The 18,192-nt window shown below is 56.5% G+C and overlaps 2 protein-coding genes and 1 long non-coding RNA gene across 4 annotated transcripts in view; 2 read left to right on the forward strand and 1 right to left on the reverse strand.

Annotated features, from left to right (window-relative positions):
- Nucleotides 1-14: 14 nt before the first annotated feature.
- On the forward strand, nucleotides 15-6,903 carry RUSC1 (RUN and SH3 domain containing 1). The gene is made up of 10 exons (XM_088154730.1): nucleotides 15-70; nucleotides 784-2,384; nucleotides 2,795-2,899; nucleotides 3,237-3,313; nucleotides 3,460-3,634; nucleotides 3,744-3,849; nucleotides 3,937-3,983; nucleotides 4,235-5,249; nucleotides 5,558-5,689; nucleotides 6,304-6,903. Exons 2-10 carry the CDS (start codon nucleotides 857-859, stop codon nucleotides 6,470-6,472), a joined length of 3,354 nt encoding a protein of 1,117 aa, XP_088010856.1. The 5' UTR covers nucleotides 15-70; nucleotides 784-856; the 3' UTR covers nucleotides 6,473-6,903.
- Nucleotides 6,904-7,015: 112 nt separating this feature from the next.
- LOC148220744 (uncharacterized) lies at nucleotides 7,016-10,118 on the forward strand. Its single transcript, XR_015798645.1, has 2 exons — nucleotides 7,016-7,996; nucleotides 8,124-10,118. It is a non-coding gene; the product is annotated as an uncharacterized LOC148220744 (long non-coding RNA).
- Nucleotides 9,215-18,192, reverse strand: part of ASH1L (ASH1 like histone lysine methyltransferase) — a 70,756-nt gene continuing 61,778 nt past the window's right edge. For both annotated transcript variants that reach the window (XM_014889337.2, XM_014889335.2), the window contains exons 23-28: nucleotides 16,473-16,611; nucleotides 15,285-15,457; nucleotides 14,004-14,170; nucleotides 13,090-13,130; nucleotides 12,172-12,473; nucleotides 9,215-11,379 (exon numbers count right to left, since the gene is read on the reverse strand). In XM_014889337.2, the coding sequence (XP_014744823.2) occupies nucleotides 11,288-11,379; nucleotides 12,172-12,473; nucleotides 13,090-13,130; nucleotides 14,004-14,170; nucleotides 15,285-15,457; nucleotides 16,473-16,611 (914 nt within the window). In that variant the 3' untranslated portion in view covers nucleotides 9,215-11,287. The remainder of the gene's footprint in view (nucleotides 11,380-12,171; nucleotides 12,474-13,089; nucleotides 13,131-14,003; nucleotides 14,171-15,284; nucleotides 15,458-16,472; nucleotides 16,612-18,192) is intronic.

Genomic DNA, 18,192 nt, shown 5'->3' on the forward strand with positions numbered 1-18,192 from the left:
CCGGCGGGCGGTGGCGGGGCCACGGCTCCTCCCTCCCTCCCGCAGCCGCATTCGCCGCCGCAGCGCCGAGGTGAGCGGGGGACGGGGAAGGGGATGGAGACAGGCGGGGGCTGGAGGGGGATGGGGAGGGCCGCGCCCAGGAGAGCCGCTTCTGCTGCCTGGCCGCTGGTCCTCGCCCTGGGGCCGGAGGATGCTCAGGGCTGGAGGATGCTCGGGCCGGGGGATGCTCGGAGCCGCCCGATCCTCGGAGCCGCCCTCCCGCGGTTTCCGCTGCCCGTTCCCTGCCCGGAGCCTCCAGCAGGTGCCTGAGGCCGGGGCTCCCCGCCCCGGTAAGGCCGGGTCCGGTGGTGCGGTTGAGGTTCTGCAGCGGTTCCCAGGGCCGGGGGCTTCCGGCCAAGCCCAGGTCCCTGAGCACCCGCGGTCCCGCCGCCCCCAGCCAGGACAGCACCCTCCCCCTTCCTCGCCGAGCCTCCAAGGGCGTTTTCTCCTTGACGGCATCCCCGAGATGCTCCCGACCAGCCGGAGGGAATCCAGCCCCGGAGCAGCCGAGTTTCCTGGGATCATTCCCAGGCCATGCTCCAGGGACCAGCGGCTGGCTGCAGTCCCTGCCCGGCCACAGAGCCCCAAGCCCGGCAGGAAGCTGTGGGGCAGCCCCTGTCTCGGGCAGCCCTTCTCTCTGACCCTCGTGCCGGGGCCTGCCGCAAGGTCACTGCCATCCCTCTTCCCCTGGCTGTGCCTGTCTCCGTGTTCCTCCCTGACCACGAGGGTGTTTGGTGCTTGCAGGGAGCTGGATGGTCTGAAGAGAGGAGCTGCTGGCCTTCCCTGGGAGCCCCCACACTTCCAGTGAGGCAGCACCATGCTGGCTCCAAAGAAAGGCCTCCTGTGCAACCTCAACCACATCCACCTGCAGCACATCTCCCTGGGGCTGCACCTCTCCCGGCACCCCGAGCTCCAGGACACGGATGGTTCCACCGGTGGGGGAGACCAGACTGGCTGCACCCACTGCCCAGAGAACCGTGAGCCAGTGGATGCCAATTCCAACAGTCCCTCCGTGAAATGCCGCTGTTGTGAGTCCCACGCTCCAGAGCCAGAGACGCTCGGGCTCCAGAACCAGGCAGTGCAAGAGGATTTCCCCTGCCTGCACAGCGGAGACGAGGAGGAGGCGGCTTCCCCTTGTGATCCCCCTTGTGATCTGGCTTCTTCCTCGTCCTCCTCCTCCTCCTCCTCCTCTGTCAGTAGCTGCTCGGATTTCAGCTTGGATGACTCCCCAGTCTCGGTGTACTGCAAGGGGTTTGCCAGAGAAGAGTCCCAATCCCCTGACCAGCAGCTGAATGTCATTCCCATAGAAAACGCCCAGGATGGCGAATCTCTGGCTGACCAGGACAGGACGTGCGATGGGAGAGATGCCAACCACAACTCCCCGGTGCTCCAGAGAGCCACCGCCGTGGCCAGCAAGAGCCCAGACAGCCTCTGCAGCAACAACTCGCTCGACTCGCACTGCGATGAGCTCTCTCCCAGCACAGCGGCACAGGACACCACCGGCATCTGCGCTGACCTCGACCCCAACTGCAACCCCCTCCCCGAGCCCGATGCTGCGCCTCCAGCACCGCCGCCTGTGCCGGAACGGCGGCATCCCGAGGTCCCGAGCAGCGCTCCGGAACCGCGGCCCCGGCCCGGTGGCCTCCCCCCGCCCGTGCCCCCTCGTCCCCGGCGGCGGCTGCAGGTCCTCAACGCGCACAGAGCCGAGCAGCCGCCAGAGGCCAAGGGCGGCCCAGGTGAGCCCGGCAGAGACACGGGCACGAAGACCATCACCTCCTTCCACGAGCTGGCCCAGAGGAGGAAGAGGAATGTGGCTGGGCCCACAGTCACCCAGGCCAGGGTTGACCGCAGCGACTGGCTGATCGTCTTCTCGCCTGACACGGAGCTGCCCCCCACCAGCGAGTTCCTGTCTGGCACCCCGGGCCAGGAGCCAGCCCGGCCCGAACCCCAGCCCCAGCCGCAGCAGGACGGGCCAGCCAGGCCTCCCGGCTCCAGACAGAGAGAGGTGACAACGTTCAAGGAGCTGCGGTCCCGCAGTGCCGCCAGGCAGCCCAAGGGCCAGCGGGCAGAGCCGGCCCAGCACCCCCCTGTGCCCCCGGGGACGGGCACGGGCTGGGGACCCCCCGCACCCCTGGGGGGACAGGTTCTGGCACCCAGTGACGGCCACCAGCTGAGAAGGAGACCCCGGCCCAGCCTGCAGCCCATCGCGGAGGGGCAGCCCAGGGATGTGGAGAAAGGGGGAATGCCCCCAGGGGAAAAAGGGCTGGGCACTGCCTCGGTCCGGAGGCTCGGGGACCCCGCGGTGCCACGGGCAGCCCAGAGAGGAGACGAGACCTGCACGGGGGGTGAGTCTGGGTCCCTCCGGGGTGGGCGAGGGAGTTGTGCCTGGGGGGCTGAGGGGCCGGGTGCGCGTCTCCGGGCGGTGGGAGCGATCCCGGGGCGCTCCGGGCAGGGCACGGCGAGAGCCGCCGCTCGGTGAGCGCGGGGGTCTCTCCGCATCGCCGGCGCGCCCGGCGGAACGCGCGGCCCGGGAGGTGCCGGGGCTGTCCCGCTCCGCCCCGCGGCTCTCAGCGCTTCCTCCGCCGCGGGCCCGGCCCCGCCGCCCGGCCCGGCCCCGCCGCCCTTCTCCCCGCCGCCGCCTCCGGTTCCATGAGCCGGAGCGACCCGGGCCCCGCCGCCGGCCCCGCTCCTCCCCCGGCCCCGGGCAGCGCTCCAGCCGCCGCCCCGCCTGACCCCGCTGTCCCGCTCTCTCCAGCCAGGCCCGAGCCGCTCGCCCCTGGAGCCGCCGCTGGAGCCGCCGCTGGAGCCGCCCGGCCCGGCGGGGGAAGAGCGGAGGGGCCCCATGGAGAACAAACGAAAGGTTTGGGGCGGGTCCTCCCCGGAGCACCGCGGGGCGGGGGAGTGGAGGGGGCAACAGGACGGTGTCTTGGGCTGGGACAGGGACAGAGGCGGGCAGGGGAAGGGCACGCAGGGACAGTGCAGGCAGGGCCAGGCAGCGCTGCCTGCACCGGGCCCGGCCCTGCCCGCCCCCGGCAGGTGCTCCTGTCGAGCTGGAGAACGCGGGTGCAGCCGCAGCCCCACCGAGGGTCCCCTGCCTGCGGCTCCGGCCCAGCACCGTGGGCGCTGCAGGGTCCGGTGGTGTCTGGCCGGTCCCTCCGCTCTGACGCTTCTCTCCTTTCCTCTCCCTCCGTCCCCAGCGCTGCTGGTCGCCGTCAGCTCCGCCGTGGACAAGGTCATCGCCCACTTCAGCACCGCCCGGAACCTGGTGCAGAAGGTGAGAGTTGGGCTGGACTGGGCTGGGCTGGGCAGGGCAGGAGGGGGTTTGGGAGTTTCAGGGGTCGGATTCCCTTATCCCTCCCAGCAGAATCAGGGTCGGGTGCTGCCCTTCCTCTCCCTCCCCTCTCCTTGTGCCTCCCTCAGGCCCAGCTGGGGGACAGCCGGCTCAACCCCGACGTGGGGTACCTGCTGCTGCACACCCTCTGCCCTGCCCTCTACGCCCTGGTGGAGGATGGGCTGAAGCCATTCCAGAAGGATGTTATCACAGGCCAGAGGAAAAATTCCCCCTGGAGTGTGGTGGAAGCCTCTGTGAAGACAGGTGAGGGTGAGGCTGGGGGGCATCTCCAGGTGCCTGGAGTCCTGCTGCAGCCTGGGCTGGGGGATGTGTGCCCTGAGCAGTGACTGTGTGTGCTCTGTGCACCCCACAGGCCCCAACACTCGCTCCCTGCACTCGCTGTGCTGGCAGGTGGCCGGGCTGGCCCCCCTCAGCAGCACCAGACAGAAGTTCCATGCCTTCATCCTCGGCCTTCTCAAGTGAGTGTTGGCCCTGCTGGCCCCACTGCCATGGCAGGCTGGAGCTATCCCAGGGGCTCTAATTTGGGTTCCCTTTGTCTTGTTTAGCATTAAACAGCTGGAGTTGTGGATATCTCACCTGCAGAAGAGCCCAGGTAAGGAGACAGCACCCAGGAGGTCCCTACCCAAGCCCCCTCATCCCTACCAGGCTGATAATCCCACTCTGGGGTTGGGATATGTCCATACTTGGCTGGAGTTTCCATAGTGGATCAGGGCATCGTTTTCCATGGTGCATCTTCAGCACAGAGGGTGCTCTGACTGACGTGGACAGCCTGGCTGGCTCTTGGTGGAGATGTGGCAAGGACAGGGCATTCTGCACCTGCCTCACCTGTCCCTGTCCCCACAGGTGTGATCTCTGTGCTTTACTCACCCACGGCCTTCTTTGCCCTGAGCCAAGGCCCTCTTCCCCACCTTGCTGACGAACTGCTGCTGCTCATCCAACCGCTCTCGGTGCTGACTTTCCACCTGGACTTGCTCTTTGAACACCACCACCTCTCCGTGGATGTGCGGCCCTTGTCCCGCCGGTTGGAGTCGCCGCTGTCCCCCGGCCGTCACCCCGTCCCTGGGCGTGGGGTTGTGTCTGTGGAGGGTCAGAGCGGTGCTGCCAGGGACAGCCTGGAGGATGAGACTCCCCCCGATGCTCTGGGCAGGGTGGGGGGCACAGGGGGCGGCACAAGGGCCCGGTCCCAATCGACCATGGGTGGGCTGGTCCCTACGCCCCCAGTGGGGGCTGCCCTGCACCAAACCTTCCAGCACGTGCTGCGCTGGGGCGACCAGCTCAGCCGCACCTTGCTGGGATCTGACACCCCCCCGGAGAGTCACGGGGCTGAGGAGGGCACTGGGGGCACTGGGGCTGGCCTCAGTGGCTGGTGGGGCCAGCTGAGCCAGAGCTCCAGGATTTACACTGCTCCTAGCAAGGAAAAGTTCCCCTTGGTCTGGTGGACAAAGCTGCGGGCGGCTGCGGGGGATCCCAGCCCGGGCCAGGCTGCGCAATCCCAAACTTCCATGAGTGAGCCCAGAGGCACGGAGCTGCAGCTCCTTCAGACCAAAGCTGTCCCTGAACGCTCCAGCCCAAAGCTCAGCAGCAGCACTGACACCTCAGGGACCTCTTCCCCTGAAGACCTCTTCCTACCCACTGGAACTGGAGCACTCACCAAGCTGGATGATCCCACTGCCGGAAAGAATCTCCTGGCTGCTTCCCCAGAGCCTCCTGCCGGCAGGAACCAGGCAGCACCTTCTGGCCCAGAGATGGGTAATCCTAGTCCTGACAAGGGCAGCTGGCTGGGCCGGCTCTTTGGAGCCACCAACCCCTCGTCCAGGAGCTTCTCCCCCAGCCCTGACACCGTCTTGGCCAGGTCCAGGTAAGACCCGGCTTGGAGAGGCAGAGGGAGGAAGGGGTTGAGGAAGGGTTTCTGTGCTTGGCTCACCACGGTGGCCTCGTGGGGATCTTGTACTGCCCCTGGCCCAGGGTCTGTGCCCCTGGGATTAGTGCACGTCCCAAGTGCTGCTGCCATGGCTTTGTTCAGTCCTGTGGAGCAGCGGGAGCTCGTGGGGAGGCTCGGTGGTGCTTGATGGCTCCTGGTCAGCACCCAGATCACCAGAACAGTCTGAGATAAAACAGCAGGAGGAGCTCCCAGGCGAGCTTGTGGCTCCCTTTGCTCTGTGGCAGGAGACCATCGCGCTGGCTGTCCCCCAGTCCCGTCCTGGCCGGGGTGGTGAAGGGGCTGGCATCGGACAGGAGCCGCGCTCCGGAGCAGCCCGACAGGGACAGGAGCGTCCCCGCCCTGCCCCAGGCCCGCAGGTGAGGCAGGCACGGGAGGGGGCAGGGCTGGGAGCTGCTGCTGGGGTTTTCTGCATGGGGGAAGGCCGGGGCTGCTCTCAGACATGGCCTGGGGGTCCCACACATCTCTAAAGGGAAAGGCATCACTGCACCCCCGAGGATCCCCTTGCCCTTTGGGGGAACCTGAGCCTCTGCCCACCTGGGATCAGCTGTTTTTCCCAGGTGTTTTGGGGACAATTTTTAGCATTTTATAATGCATGTTCTGGATTCATGTTTGAGGCAAGCATGTAGCAGCTGTGGCAGGTCGGAACAGCTCTGTCCAAGTGGGCAGGGCGGGCATGTGGCCATCCCAAACGGTGTTTGGCTGCTTCCCTCGTCCCCATCCTCGGCCCTGAGCCCGATATCCCCACACCCTCTGTGCCATCTCTGATGTCCCCACCCCTCCTGCTCTGCTCCCACTCCCGGGGACAGCTCTGTCAGGCGGCTCCTTGTACAGATCCCTCCTCAGGGGACACCTCTGCCTGAGGAGGAGGTCCCTGGTTCCACCCAATTCCCTCTCCCCGAGGGCTGTGGGAGCCCCTGAGGGTCCCGGGGGTGCCCAGGCTGGCGAGTCTGCGATGCCCTTTGTGCTGCAGGGCGGTTCGGGCGCTGTGTGACCACACGGGCACCGCCGACGGGCACCTGAGCTTCCAGAAAGGAGACATCCTGGAGCTTCTCTCCACTGTGGATGAGGACTGGATCCGCTGCTGCCATGGAAACAGCACCGGCCTCGTTCCTGTTGGTTACACGTCTCTGATTTTGTGAGGAGGCGGAAGGGACCTGAGGAAGCAGCTGAGCTTTGCCGGAGCGGGTGCCAGCCCGGGGAGGGGATGTCTCCTCTCCTGCCACGGCTTTGCCACCTCCGGGGCTGGCAGCTCCCAGGGGACCCTGCCCTGTGCCTGTCACTGCTGCATGGCGTCACCGTCTGCCACCGTGTCCCCCGGACCCGCTGGCGCTGAGCTGCGGCTCCTTGGGGAGCTGCTCTGGCTCCTTCCTCAGCTGCTGCCCACCCTGTGCCAGGGCACGGACGGCTCCTTGCCCTGCCCGGACCTCACACTGCCCCGTGTCGTCTCCGTGCCCTCGTGTCCTGCCACCGCTGCCACCTCTGCTCTGCCCCAGCACTCTGTAAATAATTGTAATCACAGGAATGAGCTTGTTCCACGGGGGGAAAAGCTGGAAATAAAGGTTGTGACTCACGTGTGCACGCGTGTGAATGAGCGCTGGGGCTGGCAGTGGCCATGTGGCCGATGTGGGTGGCCCAGGCTGGGGTTGGGATGAGGGAACGCTCCGGTGGGGCTGTGCTGGTTCTCAGCATCGCGGCTGGGAGAGCAGGGAGGGCTCAGAGGGTGCTCAGGCTCCTCCACAGCGTGGGAGAGGCGGCTGCAGCCTCCCAGAGCCAGGAATATCCCTGGAGAAGCTGCAGTGGGAACAGCCCAGGTCACTGCTTTAGTCATTTATATAACTTCAACTCATCTTTTCATGGCCCGGGGGATGGCAGTAGGGGCTAAACGGCTCCAAGTTTTTCATGTTTTTGTCATTGCTTGTGGTTTCATCCCAGAATTTACATTTCCTGCTGGGCTCCCAGTGAAGAAAAGGTGTGGCCACACTGGGGAGTGGCCACACGGCAGCAGCAGCCTGTCCCCAGGGGCAGTTTTGGGGCTCTGCTCCCTCCCATGGCCAAAGGCCACGTTTCTCTCTTCTGACTTCCCGTTTCGGTGGCAAAAAGCCGCTGTGTCAGTCCCCTCTGCTGCCAGGGTAAAGCTGCTCTCCTTTCACTCTGCTCTCATTTTCACTTCTCTCTCTGGAATTTTTATTCTCAGACGAGTGACGTTATATCCTAATTGGAATGTTCCTTGGCTTGCCTTAAGGAGGTTTGATTGAATTCCGCAGCTGCTTCTGGACTCTGAAATGGGGTCATGACAGAACGGGAGGAAGCCAGGTGGTACTTCCATTAATTAATTTATTTATTTTTAAATAAACAGCCCTCCAAGCTTTGGCCTGAGGCCTTGGGTTTTGAAAGGAGTGTAGGGGTCAAGCCTGGCATTTTTATGATCATCGAGAGTCAGACTGGGAAAGGGGAAAACAAAAATCAACAGAAGGATTTGGAATCTGACAGGACAAAAAAAAGAATTTTCCCTCTTTTCCAGATGTGATTAGTTTGGAATTGTCCTTTTAGAATGAGAGAATTTTTTAGGATAAGGGATTTCTTTGTGTATCCATTCATTCCAGACAGAAGGGGTGTCGGGAGAAGCTGTTTCACTCCTGAGGGACCCCGGTGTCTCTCTGCAGGTCAGTGGGACACTCCCCGGGGTGACAGTCCCCAACCTGCCACCTGCACAGGACAAGAGGGCTGATACCCTGGGAATAGGCACCAGATCTGTGGATTTAATGGCTCCTGCCCCAATTTTCCTCACAGGCAGCCATGGTCAGAGCCCCTCCGACCGCACGTGGTGACCGCGCTGCCACATCTGTGTCACCGCACTGGGGTCACCCCGAACCCTCTGAGACGCCGCTGATGATCGGGGAGTGAGGTGTTCCCATTCCAGGTGGGTGTTCCCATCCCAGGTGGGTGTTCCTGGTTTCCCATCCCAGCTGGGTGTGTTCGGGAGCTGGGACAGCCCCTCGGCAGCGCAGCCGGAGCTGTGCCCCATCCCCACCTTGTCCCCGGAGCGCTCAGTGCCACCTCCAGCCTTTCCCTGGACACCTCCAGGGATGGGGATCCAAACCTCCCCGGGCAGTTCCAATCCCTGACCACCCTTTCCATGGAGAAATTCCTGCTGCTGTCCACCCTGAGCTCCCCTGGCCCAGCCCGAGGCCGTTCCCTCTCCTCCTGTCCCTGTTCCCAGATCCCAAATCCCCCCGGCTGTCCCCTCCTGTCAGGGAGTTGTGCAGAGCCACAAGGGCCCCCCTGAGCCTCCTTTTCTCCAGGCTGAGCCCCTTCCCAGCTCCCTCAGGAATTCTCCAGCCCCTTCCCAGCTCCCCCAGGAATTCTCCAGCCCCTTCCCAGCTCCCCCAGGAATTCTCCAGACCCTTCCCAGCTCCCTCAGGAATTCTCCAGACCCTTCCCCAGTTCCATTCCCTTCTCTGGACACTCTCCAGCCCCTCAATCTCTTTCTTGTCATAAAGCCCAAAATTGACCCCAGGGTTTGAGGTCTCTCAGCAGAGGCAGCAAAGGGGACTGGGGTCACTGCCCTGGCCCAGCGGCCACACTGGGACTGGTCCAGGCCAGGTGCCCTTGGCCTCTTGCCCACCTGGGCACACCTGGGCTGGTGTCCAGCTGCTGTCCCCAGCACCCCCAGGGCCTTTTCAGCTTCCCAGCCACTCCTCCCTGAGCCTGGAGCATTCCATGGGGATGCTGTGACCCAAGGGCAGCACCAAGAATTTGCTGACCCTCACTCTGTTGGCTTTGGCCCGTGGATCCCATGGATGTCCTGGATCCAGCCTGTCCAGATCCCTCTTCCTACCCTCTGGCACATCCACAGCAAAGAAAACCCCCCGAGCCAGCCATAGGAAAAGATTTTCCATTTAATACTAGACTCTCAGGATTGAGATGCAGGCTTTTTATGCAATTACATCCAATGTTAAAATTGGTAATACATAATTTACAAAGATTAACATCAAAACAATGATCTATTTAGATATGCTTTGTAAAAAGGAAATATATTAGCAGCATTTATTTTCAGCAATCACACAGCCTACACCCATGCAGACTAAGGTTCAGCTCTATTTGCAGTAACGTAGTGCTTCCTGGCTCCGGCGGCGATCCTGGGGACACACGGGTCTGCTCAGTATTATAAAATAACCAAAAAATAAAAAAAGTCATTAATTTCTACACCAGTAAGAAAAACAATTCTTTGCACTTACCTAACATTTGATTGTCTAAAAAACATTTTGTTTAGTCTTTCAACAAAAGAAAGATAAAATGACAGAGCTAGTGTCTCGCTTCTGTACGCACTTTATTTTTTTTTTTTAAAAACTTTTTAGTGTTTAACACCATTTGAGACAATGATTTCTGTTTGAAACTAAATGAGACAACTCGAGGGTTTGGACATGCGATATTCCTACTACACGCACGAGTATTTTATACTCAGGGTTCCTGGTACTGTACAGTGCTTCTCTACAGTAAGAAAATATTCCAAACTATTTTCTTATTTCTTTTTTTTTTTTAATAAAATATTTTTTTTTCTCAAAGGGTTTTTTTCCTTTCTTTTTTTTTTTGTGTTTTTTTTTGTTTGTTTTGTTTTCTCTTTTTAAATCAACACATAAAAGTTAATGGAATGAGTCATGTTCCACTAAGAGTAAAATAATTATAATAATAACAAGAATGTACATTAGGACGAGCTTGGTCCATAAAAAGGAACATGTAACTACGGTATTGCTTTACATCCACGCAGCAGATATATACAACTTGGCACATTAAAAACCGGATTTCTTATAAGAACACCTAAAACAGGACTGGATATGCATGTGTACGTCTGAGACAGGAAAGCAAAGCCACCGTCCGGGGGCAGCGGGGGCCGCCCGGCCCCGGGCCCGTCCCGGGGGCTCTCGGGACCCTCCCACGGGGGTGGGGCCAGCGGGACCCGCTGCCCGGACGTTCAGCTGGCCACCAGCACACGAGGGTAGTGTTAGCAGTTGATAAATTCTACAGCTCACGACAAACACTCGCTCGGATACTGCCTGACGGGCACGGAGTGAAAGGGTCCTTGGGGTTTTTTTGTTTTTTTTTTGGGGGGGGGGGATTTTTTTGTTGTCGTTGCTTTTTTTTTTTTTTTTTTTTTTTCTATTTTTCTTTTAACAGATTTTTATTTGCACAACACACGAGACACACGAGAACCACAGCTTATCAAAAAAACCAACAGCAATGGTGGCGTCAGGAGCTGACTTCGCTTTTATAAAATTTCTCTGCAGAAAAAAAGTGAAAAAACTCACACCCCACCCCCTCCCCCCGCACAGCAAGTGCCTCATCCCAGCGCTCCTGCCCCGCTCCAAGGGCCTCTGGAAGCTTCTCCTTGGCACAGAGCACAGGGACACTGCTCGGGCATCCCACGGCGAACCCCGTGCTCGGCTGGGGACGTTTCTCTCTTCTTGGACCTTGTGCAAATCAGAGGCCACAGCTTTAGGGCAGCTTTTCCTTTTAAGCCACTGGGCCTTTCCTCTCCCCTCTGGATTCCCTTGCCTGGTGTGGGCTGGTACAATCCCAGGTTAGCAGTGACCGTGGGGAACATCCTCCTCAGAGTAACTCAGTCCTTTTCCTCTTCCCTCCACATCTTTCTTTTTTTTTTTCTTTTTTTTTTTTTTTTTTCTCCTCTGAGTGGGAATATCAAGCAAAAATAAATTAAATTTGACCATCCTGGACAATAACCACGAGGTTTCCTCAGTACCTAACATCAATACAAGGCACGCCCACCAACACACACACCAAGAGCACTGCAGAGCAGGGTGGGCGCCGCGCCGGCCCGGCCCCCCAGGTGCTACTGTTTGTAGTTTTGTCAGTTTGCTGCTGCCCTCCTTTCCCCGGGCTGGGCTCTGGCCCCCAGCCCCAGTGACAGACCCCAGAGCTCGGCTGCCCCTCCCGGGTCACTTCCTGAAGTTGCTCTCGGGGATGGTCAGGGTGCGGCGCCGCAGTTTCCGTCCCGAGCCCTCCTCCAGCAGGTAGGTGACATCGATGGCTGCAGGGGAAAAGGGGATTTCAGTCATGACACAACCAGTGAGGCCGGAAAAGACCTCCAGGATCGTTGATCCTCACCTTGTCACCCAGAGCAAAACACTGAGTGCCACCTCCCATCGTTCCTTGAACACTAAATTCCTGTTTCCTTATTCCTGGTTCTTTCCCTCCTGGAAATCCAAAACATTCCCTGGACAAGGTGCTGAGTGACCCAAGCTCTGAGCCATGGCTGGACCAGACAACTTCCAAAGATCCTCCCAACCCAAATTAAGCATCAGTCCATGACTGTCTGGCATTGCCAGAATTTGGAAGACTGGACAGGGCTCATCCCGGGCTTTAATTTAAAAGCAGGGACACACTTCACCACTGAACTCCTGCTCCTTTATCCCACAGCTCAAACAACACCTACAGCAGGTACTCAGAACCCATGGAAAACTCATGAAAGGTCAAAAGAGACTTTCCAAATTCCCTTCAGTCTTTCCTCTGTCTGTTAAGTTTCTCCATTGCAGATACAAGGAATGATGGGGGAATTAATTTATGGAAAGTTTTTGTTTAAAAATATTAAGTTTTTGTTTAAAAATATTATGCTAAACAGTGTCAAAGTTGCAAGAAATTTCACTTGGATTTAGTGGGATCCTGTTGCAAAGCAAAAGGTGGCTGCAAAGAAAACTGACTTTCCTAATGCCCACTAGCAAGAAATTCAGATAAAAACATGAATTTTATCAACACAGCTCAGCAAAGTGTCCTCAGACCTGCAGGAGACATGGGGCTGTGCAGGCAGGGGCTGAACTCTCACCGTTTTTCCCTGGGATTTTCTCGAGGAGGTTGAGCAGGATCTGGTTCAGCCTCTCCCTCTGGAGGTGCCGCCGCTCCTCGGGGCTGCAGAGCGGCCTCGTGTCCGAGGGGTTCTCGTCCCCCTTCTTGTCTGCCTCGCAGTTCTCACTGGGCACTGGCTCCTTGTCAGGCTCCTCGGGGCTGGGCAGCTCCCCTGGAGCCTGCTCAGGGGCCCCCAGCACCTCCTCCATGAGGGGCAGCGAATCTTCCTCTTGGTTTAAGTCCTTGATCTGCGGTTTGGAGCGATCGGATTTCCAGGATGACCTTGCAGGAGAACAGGGGGTTAAAACTGCAGCTTTTTCAGACACTCACCTGAAAGGACAATTCCCAGCGAGTCCAGGACTCATCCATGGGCAGGGGCTCTCTGCAGCTCCATTTTTTCCCTCCATCCCTGCACTCACACCCACCAATGCTGTAACTTTATCTGCACCGCACCAAACGCAGCTTTGAAAAACAAACGGCTTCTTATTTTCAGTTGCAAAAGATTTTACCTCCAAGAGCAGTTTGGCCCAGCCCTCAGTGGGATGTTCTTGCAGCCTCTACCAGATCTGGGCTCTGACTGTCCCACAGGTATGGGCAGCAGGTCCAGGACCTGGGTTCCTCCATCTGGGAAGGCTGGAGCCTCCTGTTTTGGGCATCTCCTCACTCAGCTGCTTTTTTCTGACATTCAAATGGCTCCTTTCTTTTCCTGATGTACATTATTAAGGCTGCCTATCCCTCCTCACTTGTTCCCTTTTATCTCTCTGAAAGCTTAGAGAGCTTTAAATAATTTAAACTTCTTATTTCCATAGCATCCAGGAGAAAGGGGGAAGGAGAGTGGACACAACAAACAAACAGAATTAATTCATCTCTTCTCAACTATCTGGGAGGGGAGACTCACCTGCCTCCGTTTCTCTTGTAGTTGTCTGGCACATAATGAGGCTGCAATAACAATAAAGATTATGATCAATACCAAATCAAACTCATAGTGGAAGGAAGTGCTGGTCTGTCAAAAAATTGGCACTCTGAAAGTGCCAATGCAGGATACTCTGAAGATGCTGGTGTACCTCAAGGAGACTTCACAGGAGGAGGCACAATCATGTAGTAAGATAAATTAGAGCCAGACTTGTCTGATTCTTCACCTCTTCTAAATAAATTTCAAGCCACAGACCATCATGATAAAAATTATCTTTGCCTTCTGCACAGCACAAGTCTGAAATCTTCTCCAAGGCAACTACAAAAACCTCTCCAGGAAGAGCAGAGCTCACTTGCAGAAGGTTTCCAGATCTGCCACCTCTGCTGCCCTGAGACCCTCTCTGAACTCACCAGCACTGTCCCTCGAGCACCTCTTTGCCTCTCAACACCAGGTTCTTTTACACCCAGCCAGCTTTTCCCCCAGGCTGTGCATACTCACAGAATCATGGAATGACTGAGGTTGGAAAAGCCCTCCCACCCCATCCAATCCAAGCTGTGCCTGATCCCCACCTTGTCCCCAGCACAGGGCACTGAGTGCCACCTCCAGCCCTTCCCTTGGGATGGGCACTCCAAACCTCCCTGGGCAGCCCCTGCCAAGGCCTGAGCACCCTCCCCATGAGGAAATTCCTCCTGAATGTGCAGCCTGAGCCTCCCTTGGCACAGCCTGAGGCCTTTCCCTCTTGTCCTGTCCCTTGTTCCTTGGGAGCAGAGCCTCACCCCCACCGAAAGGATCAGCTCCCTCTGGCTGACTGAGCTTCATTCATCAACAATCAGGGGCTTTCCAGAACTCCATCCAGTCTCCTAAAAACAGGGAAGGAAGCTGAGAGCAAACCCACTCACTGAGAAATCCCTCTTGGGGGTGAGTTTCTTGGGGAAGTGGTCGAAGGCGTAGGGCTTGGTGCACACGGGGTAGCGGTTCCGGTGGATCTTGTAGAACAGGTGAGCAGATTTATCCAGGCGGTAATCACAGATGTAAACATCCTGCTCCTTCACACCCTTCGGCCTCCCTGGCATCAAAACAAGTTAAAAACAGTCATGGACTGAGGGGGAAATGTGCTTTATCACAGCAGGGGCTGTCACAGGGTCCCTGTTTGCTGTCTCATTCAGAACCCCAGCAGGACACGCTGCTGGGCCACTCTGAGGGGAGAACCTGCATCCTCTAATTAAACACTTCTCGAACTTTCACAGACACAATTATCAACTGACACCATTTTCTCTTCCCTGCCCACTGCTGTCCCTCTTCAAACAGAAATCCCTGCCCAGGATAAAGCTCTGAAACACACAAACATCCCCCACGGCCTCTGGACAGCAGGAACTACTCCAGTGCATGTCCTTGCTTCCAGAACAGAGTGAATTGTCCCAGAGGCTGGTTCAGCTGTCCTGGGTCAAGGTGAGGATGATGGTGGTCACACCCCAATGTTTAGTTGGTGCCCAGCAGAGCTCACCCTCAGCCCAGAGCTCTCCCAGCTGTGCCAGCAGGGCCAGAGGATATTCCACAGCACAGTGTCCTGCCCAGGGGGGTGGCTGGGAGCCCCCGAGCAGTGCTGGGGATGGGCTGGGCACTGGGTGGGCACTGACTGCACTGGGCATCACTTGTGCTTCCAGGGCTTTATTCACACAATCCTGGAGTGGTTTGGGCTGGAAAGAATCTTAAAGCTCACTCACTGCCATGGGCAGGGACACCTTCCATTACCCCATGTTGCTCCCAGCCCAGCCCTGGACACTTCCAGGGACCCAGGGGCAGCCACAGCTTCTCTGTGCAACCTGTGCCAGGGCCTCCCCATCCTCACAGGGAAAGATTTTCTCTGTGTATCCAACCTAAATTTCCCTTATCCTGTCAAACCAGTTCAAGATTAAGAGCCCATCTCCACCTTCCTTCCAGCCCCCACAGATACTGGACACCTCTCTCTCTTTCTATAACCTCCCTTTCCATTATTACAACTACTGCTATCACTATTATGACAATATTTTAATTTATTTCAACCATGAAACTGTTTTCATCCCAACCTCTGCGTTTTAACTTTTTTCAGTTCCCTCCCCATCCCAGGGGGAGCGAGTGGCTGGGTAGTGCTGAGCTTTCAGCCCACTGCCCAAATGCTCAGGAATGTGTTCAACTCTCACCTTTGCAGTAGGTGTACAGGTCTAGCACACAGCACGTCCCCACCACGGCCTCCAAGGGGATGATTTCGTACAGGGGCACCCGGAAGAGCTCGTTGTGGTAGAACTTGCGAGACGGGGAATGATGCGTTTCGTGTGGACGGAAATAGTGGTGGCCAAAGGCAAAGCGCTCCTCTCTGAGGGTGCAGAGGGGACAAGAACACAAATCAGCCATGGCACAGCTCACTCCATGCCCCCTGCTTCCTTCTGAGTTCCCTCTCTTGGCTGTGATGAACAGCAGAGTCACACCAGTGCTCCATATTCCCCTTCCTGCCTGCAGGAGGGCAAACACTGCCAGCGTGGTTTCCATGGGCACAGCACAGCCTCACAGCTGTCACTGCAGCCACAGCCTGTTCCAACACTGAGCAAATCCATCCATTTCTATCTCTGATCCTTTGCTTAAATCTCCAACCTCCCATGCTTCCACTGTGCAGCCCTGGAGCTGTCCCAGGTTACAATGTAAAGATGTGCCCACAAGTCTGGATTCTGTCACCAGCTGTTAAAGCAGCTGGGGCAGTGATCCTGATCTCTGGGGGAGATCTCTCCTGTTCATGGGCCAGGTGTTAAACCAGCTGGGGCAGTGTTCTTTATCTTTTGCAAACCCATCCTCCCTCCAGGAGATCTCTCCTGTTCATGGGCCATGGAGTCCCAGGGCAGGGCTGATAAAATTCCATCATCCCACTGGGAGAGGCTCCACCCAGGGGGAGGATCCAAACATTTCCTACCTAGATAAAAACTGAGATTTGGAACAGCAGACCAGCCTTTTCCCACTGGATTCCAGAGGACAAGAGCTTCCAGATCTTTCTATAGGATCACTACTTCAACAAGAAAACTTCATCTGGACTGCTACCACCACCCTAACTAGCGGGGTGTCAGGTTGTGTTCTGACTCTGTCAGTGGTTGTATTTTGTACTACTGCAAGTATTTTATTTTATTTTTCTTCCTATTAAACTGTATTTCTGACTTGGAGTCTCTCATTGGTTTTACTTTCAAACCATTACAGGAGCACAAGCTCCAACTGTGAATTCCCCAATTTCTGCACCTGCAGCTTGCTCATTCCTGCATTCTTAAGACGAGACCTCCATGAAATCCCTGTTCTCTGCCAGGCAGGCCAATGGGATCTCTCAGATTTCAGGGCTGTCTGGCACATACTTGTCGTTTTTCCAGAGTTTCTCGATGCGGAAGATGTCGAGCTTGTCGCGGTTGATGTGGGACAGCAGCCGGTACGACTGACGCACCGGGTGCCCGTCGGGGGTCCTGCGGCTGTCTCTCATCAGGTACACACAGTCACCTGTGCAGGGGCACAAAGGACACACCTGTGAAGAGCCTGGCCTGAGCCCAGCACACCAGAAGCAGAGCAAATGATCATTCAAACCAACACCAGAGGCACCCAATGCTGGGTTGTAAGGAGCGACCTGCCCAGAACACTCAGATGTTTTTCACAGCAGCTTTATAGAAAAACTACCCGTAATTTCTCATGGCCAGAGTGAAAACACCAATCTGTAAGGAATCACAGCCATGACAGATCACAGGATATGTAAACATGTGAGTCATGATTAGGAAAAGCTGTAGGAATTAGTGATGGCTGCAATGTGTAAAGAATAAATCTCTGAGAGAGAAGATACTTAGAGAGAAGATTACTATAAAGAAAATAAATCCTGTTCCCAAGAAGCCCCAAGCCTTTGGGTATTCCAGCAGAATTCCAATGAGATCTAGAGCTCAGGAAAGGTAAAGAAAATGCAGAAAAGACTGAAAAAACTGGCTCTGTTGGCAATCAAGAAGTATTTCCCAAGGGCAACCCCTAAACTTTAATTTATTATTTTTTTTCTCATAAGTGAATCTACTCCTTAATTTCTCTGCTCTGACCTGTGAAATCCCAAAATGACCTGAGTAGGAAAGGATCTTTAAGACCATCCAGACCCATCATCCATGGGCAGGGATATCTTCCACTACACCAAACTGCTCAGAGCTCCATCCCACCTGGCCTTAAGCACTTCCAGGGCTGGGAAGAGATTCCACCTCTTCTGTTATTTACCTCGAAATGACCAAAACCTGGGAGCTCCCAAGCCATGAAAGCTCCCCTGGGTAGGACCAGAGGTCACACAGCAGAATGTTCTGGCTGGAGAAATGGGCAGCAGCAGCTGCTCAGGAGGAGAAAGCACAGGAACAGGCAAGCCAAGGAAAAGCCTCCCTGTGCTGTCCCTGCCCAGCTGCCTTTCTGCTGTTTATGGATTTTCAGAGCCAAAGGCTAGAGCTCTGGGGATTAATCCTTCCTCCAAGAATTTGTCTAATCTTTTTTGGAAGCATTTATACTCTGACCTCTCCACTATCCTGGGGCAAAGCTTGCACAGTCTAGTTATGCTTTTGTAAAAAAATCTTCCTAGAGTTTAACTGTTGCCAGCTAATTTCTGTTTGCTCCCTGATTTCTGCATCATTGCACCATCCTGAGCCACATTTCACAGACCTTCATCATTCACCCTCCAAATCACCTGGGCAGACTCTGTCCACAGAAAAGATGATGCAGATGGGATTATCCTTGTTATCCTTGTTTTTCCAGGTAGTGAGATGCTCTGTGCAATGGGATGTCAGAGCAGCACAGGGCAGGCAGGGGACAGACAGCCCAGGAGGTTACAGACAGGCACAATCACTCTGCTATTTTGTGCACAACGATTTCTAAAACTCCCTTGGCCTTTTTGACTCGGGTAGAACATTTTTCTCATGTTTCCATTAAATAACAATGACTCCTGAGGTTATTTTTCCTTATTTTTCCCCTGTTTTTGCATATGTGTAGTTTTGGCTGCTTGCCTGATATTGCTGTTATTAATTAGAAGGTTTCACAGCTTTGGGAAAAGATGCCAGGGATCCACTGAGG

This window comes from Sturnus vulgaris, chromosome 31, assembly GCF_052056855.1.
Source record: "Sturnus vulgaris isolate bStuVul1 chromosome 31, bStuVul1.hap1, whole genome shotgun sequence".
Taxonomy (NCBI): Eukaryota; Metazoa; Chordata; class Aves; order Passeriformes; family Sturnidae; genus Sturnus; species Sturnus vulgaris.